The sequence below is a fragment of the Herpailurus yagouaroundi genome, unplaced genomic scaffold, assembly GCF_014898765.1.
Source record: "Herpailurus yagouaroundi ecotype Mexico unplaced genomic scaffold, PumYag 483, whole genome shotgun sequence".
NCBI lineage: Eukaryota > Metazoa > Chordata > Mammalia > Carnivora > Felidae > Herpailurus > Herpailurus yagouaroundi.
In genome coordinates, this window is record NW_024412700.1 from 6,000,814 (window position 1) to 6,005,673 (window position 4,860).

General features: G+C 51.3%; 1 protein-coding gene across 10 annotated transcripts in view; it reads right to left on the reverse strand.

Annotated features, from left to right (window-relative positions):
* NCAPG2 (non-SMC condensin II complex subunit G2) overlaps positions 1-3,527 on the reverse strand; it is a 64,532-nt gene extending 61,005 nt beyond the window's left edge. For 2 of the 10 annotated variants that reach the window (XM_040464577.1, XM_040464587.1), the window contains exons 1-4: positions 3,435-3,527; positions 2,940-3,051; positions 1,859-2,144; positions 1,484-1,603 (exon numbers count right to left, since the gene is read on the reverse strand). In XM_040464577.1, coding sequence (XP_040320511.1) covers positions 1,484-1,561 — 78 coding nt within the window. In that variant the 5' untranslated portion in view covers positions 1,562-1,603; positions 1,859-2,144; positions 2,940-3,051; positions 3,435-3,527. Of the gene's footprint in view, positions 1-1,483; positions 1,604-1,858; positions 2,145-2,384; positions 2,403-2,520; positions 2,634-2,939; positions 3,279-3,434 lie in introns of those variants that run through there. The other 8 variants (XM_040464584.1, XM_040464579.1, XM_040464585.1 and 5 more) reach the window with 8 other exon arrangements.
* Positions 3,528-4,860: the final 1,333 nt, after the last annotated feature.

Here is a 4,860-nt window from a genome sequence, read left to right on the forward strand (position 1 = left end):
CTAGTTTGCAATAAGTCTTACGAACTTTAAACTATATGTGTGCTGCACATCTAATATAATACAAATCACCTGCACTCCTACTAAAGCAGACATTAATGTAACATCTAAATAGTTGGCTCTCACAGACACTTCCGTGATGTGCTGCTCGTGAACTTGTGCTGGTTATGGATAAGTTTACAGGGTACCATTTTACAATACAAAATCACCTCATAAGCTCATTTCTCTCCTATAAAGAAAAATAACTTCATGAATGTTGCTAGCAACAAATTTACTGTTAGGTTCCTCTCTACTTCTTAGTGACTACTAACTTAATCTTCACTGCATGAGGTATGTGTCTCCTGCCCCAACGTCACAAGCATTTTAGAGTTGGTGCCTTAAGTGTTGGGTTCCTGAGAGTTCTGTCCAAGGCTTCTCTCATTACACGACAGATGATCCCGTGTGTTCCCATGACTGAAGCTTCCAAGGGCCACTGAGGACACCCAAATCTGTCTCTCCCCAGGCCTCTTTCCTGGGCCTCAGATACTATCCATCCACCTGCTGGACACCAACTTGTGCCTGTCCCCCTGACAGTCATCCAGAACGTCCCAAATTGAGCCTATCTTCCCACTCAAACCTGCCTTCCTCCCACATCCAAGATCTCACTGGAAGGCACCACAAGTCAAAACCTGGGATCTGCCTTCACCCTTTCCTTGGCGCACATCCAGTCAACAGCACCACCACCCCCCCAACTGACAGCTCGCGCAAGGCACGGCCTCTTCATTCCTCTCCAGGCTTTCATGAGGCCCTCTTCGATCTATTCTTCGGATACAAACCCACACTCCTCTCAGGATAAAGTCTCAGCTCCTTAAAATGATAAAGAAAGTCTGACGTAATTCAAGTGTCAGCCCTTGTGTCTTCCTGACCTGGCTTTCTGCACCCTAGCCCTACCGAACGCCTTCAAGTTCAAACACAACGTGCCTTCTCCGGTCCATAAACTTATCCCCTTCACTCTGAGATCCTTCCCCACATCCTTCCTTGACTGGCTGACTTCTGTTTACTCCATAGCCTTTCCACCGGGACAGGAAAGAGTCCATGGCTGGATGTGGGCACCCTCCCATACCCTTGCCCCAGCTGAGTCTTTACTCTGTTGTATTTCCAGACCTGAATCCACCACAACACTGTAAATAACTTGAGGACCAAAAGAATATGTCTTCCTCACTATGCCACCCACACGGCAAGAGATCTCTATATATTTAAGTGTATAGAAACACACTGTGTTACATCACTTAGCATTCTCACAACTCTCCTAAAAGAAGCGGGAAATACCATTTGTGAGTACCTGCCGTCAGCAGGTCTATTTGAGTATACTCCTGTTTTTTTTTAAATAAATCCTGGTTCCTAAGGATTCACTGAGACTACGAGATTTCATTTGTGTACTGATTTTAAAAAAAAAAAAGTCTTATGTTAACAGCCAAATTACAATAAAGCTAAACATAAAACTTACATCAAGTTGAATAAACTGCAAAAATTCTCCAATCAGCTCCTTAGACACTGCTTGTACAAATGTCTCTCGTTTTTCCATGACAGATGAAACTGCTTTTCATATGGCATTTATTCTGTAACCCTAAGCAGAAAACACAGTCATACTGAAACTTGAATTTGCAAATATATCTTTTCCTACACGACATAATTTGGCACTAACATCCAAAACTGCAAAAAAACAAAACAAAAAACAAAAACCTGTACCATTTATGGTAGACAGTTTTTAACCATATTCTGACGTAAAACAAGTCATATCTACAAAATAATTCCCTTACTTTCTTTACCGAGGACAGTATCAACATAACACTATGTTATTATCAATTGTCAATGGAGTTACCAACAAAGGAAAGAGAAATCCGAAAGGCTCCAGGAGGCTGGCCTCCTCCCTTTAGTGCCTTAGCAAGATGCTCAGGCAGGTCTGAGTCAGTTCAACAAAAGGCTGATCCCGTGAAAACATGGGGGAAAGTGCCTTGGGAACAATAAAAGAAAGTACTGAAGGAAAAGAATGAAAGCGGAGCCCGCCGCTAGATCCTGAAGACTGTGCCTCTCCGAAGTGCCATTCCGCAAAAACAACGCAGTCACAGCCGCCCGTTGCCGGGCGAGGCGCTGGGCCCCCCGGGAGCCTGGAGGGAGAGCAGATCGTTAGGCGCCCAATCACAGGAGCCCGCTCCCACCCGCGCCGGGACCAGAGCTCCAGGGAGTGTGTGCAAGCGCCCTGCCCGCGGCGGCTCCCCCAGGAAACGCTACTTTCCATTCACACCCCGGCGCCGAAAGCCGGCAGCCAACAGGCAAGGTAAGTGACGGAGCACACATGCAAGCAGACCCTTCGCTCCAGAAACAAATGAGAACCTCCCGGGCCTTACAGACAGAGCAATCTGGAAAGTCACCGGCACCAATGACAACACTTTCGGGGACAGAAAGTCCCCGTAAACCTGGAGTTCCAGGTCTTAACGTCTAAGTTAAACCCACAAAAATGGAAATAACGTGCCCAGTGCGTACCACTGGGGCCTGGCCACCTCACTCCTCGGCTCTGCGGGCTGAGCTAGAGAACAGAACTTCCGATTGGCCCGGCAGCAGGCAGGGTGGCCGGCGACAAGCTTGATGACTAATAATGGCCAGCAGCAGCCCATGGGTTTAAAAACAAACATTCCGAAAAGGTGCGCTCGCGACACGGACTCACACGTCTTGCGCGCGGGTCTCTGAACTCTGCCCCTCCCGTGGACCCGTGGGAACGCCCCTGGCGTGCTCCGCCCCCAAGGGCACCCGCGGCACCTCAGTCTCAAGTACGGCAATCTACGTGTCCTGACCGCGTTCACCACCAAACGCCCCATCTCCTGACACTCGTGACTGCAGCTGCTTCCAACTCCCAGGCTGGCCGGCCCCCCCCCCCCCCAGGGGCCGCCTTCGGCTTCTCGTACTATTCGTGCCAGCGTCCGCGCCCGTCCGGCCAGATGCTGCCTGCAGGCTGAGGCGTCATCGCACACGCAGTTATCCGTCCCCACGGCGGCAGGGCGCTCTTCACACAGGAGCCTGGACCGAATTACGAGGAGCGTTCAAAGGAGGCGCCTGTCGCCTTGTCACCACCTGTGGGGCTGCGCTCCAGCCCTCCCACGAACAAGCCCCCGCCCGGAGCAAAGCACTCCCGTCAGAACGACGACAGACGCTTGGGGACAGGTTCCCGGGCAGCCTGGGTCCAAGGCCGGGGTCCTCTGTGAACTCAGCCCCGGAGTCGGGGCGTCGGCGCGCTCAGGGCCCCGGTGCCCGCCGCCCCAGGGCCGCCGCAGAGCCACCGGCCGGGCCGTGGAGCCCACGCGGAGGCTGTGCGACTGGGGGCTCCACCTGACCGACCCCCGCCGCTTCCCGGTCCCTGCCCCCGCCCGGAGCCCTTCGCCTGCCGGCACCGCGGCGCTCACCTCGTCCCAGAAACCCGCCGTTTCCCGCGCTCGGACCAGATTCAAACCCGCCCGCCCGCGCCCGCGACGCGCTCCGCCCGCCTGCGCGTCATCACGCGCCGCTCTCGCGAGAGCCGGGCACAGCTGGGCGGGGCCGCCGGAGGGCGCGCTGCACGCCCCGCCCAGCGGCGTCCTGACCACGCCCTACGCTGCATACCCAGCCCCGCCCTACCTTGCTCTGAGCCCGGGCCCCGCCCCAGGCCCCTCCCGCTCTCCCGGTCCCGCCCTGCGTTTTCTTGCTCCGAGCTCCGGCCCAGGCCTTGGAAGGCCACTGCCCGCCCAGGCCACGCCCCTCCCACGGGAGAGCAGTTCTGGCTTGTTTTTATATTTATTTACTTTTTAAAGTTTATTTTGAGAGAGAGCGTGAGCCGGGTAGGGACAGAGAGAGAGGGAGAGCGAGAATCCAGAGTAGGCTCCTCACTGTCAGCGCAGAGCCCCCACACAGGGCTGGAACTCAGGAACCGTGAGATCATGACCTGAGCTGAGATCAAGAACCAGACACTTAACTGACTGAGCCACCCAGGCGCCTCTCTGTATGCTAATTTTTAAAAAGTGTTTATTTTGAGAGAGAAACTCCCAAGCAGACTCTGCACTGTCAGCACGGAGCCAGCCCAATGTGGGGCTCAGGAACCGTGAGATCATGACCTGAGCAGAAATCAAGAGTCCAACTCTGAACAGAATGAGCCACCCAGGCACCCCTGGCTTTTTTTAGTCTGAAAAATAAATGTGTTTTATCAGTGGCATAAATGGCTGAAATGACTGCAATATCAACATAATTATAAAGATTGACTTTTAGAAACGGTCACATCACTATGAATATCCAATGGAATCAATACTCTAGCAACTGGTCACCTGGTCTTCCTGAAGTGTTTACAGCCAGTCTCCCAAATTAGGCAATCCTAGCATAAATCTGTTTTTGCTACGAAGTTTCTGTGGGTCACATCTCCAGCAAGATACAGATTTCTTAAATATTTTGGGGCCATAAAGCTTTAGATTTTAAAACTTTTACATTCATTAGGGATACAAAGAGATCAAAACCATATAAAAAATTATAAAAGTTTTGACAAGTATTTGTAAAACTCAAATTTTGTTGAAACACATCTTAATGCTACGGTTAAGACTTTTTTCAGTTAACTCCTGTCTCCAAGGATGAATATTCTATTCTGATTTTTTGTGTTTATAGACATAAATATTGAGCAAATTTGTTCACATAAACAAATGGAAAAAATGGGATGAATGGGTTGCTTGGTCAGTTAAGTGTCCAACTCTTGGTGTTAGCTCAGGTCATGATCTTGTAGTTTGTGGGTTTGAGCCCCTTGTTGGGCTGTGTGCTGACAGTTCAGAGCCTGCTTGGGATTCTCTCTCTCTCTCTCTCTCTCTCTCTCTC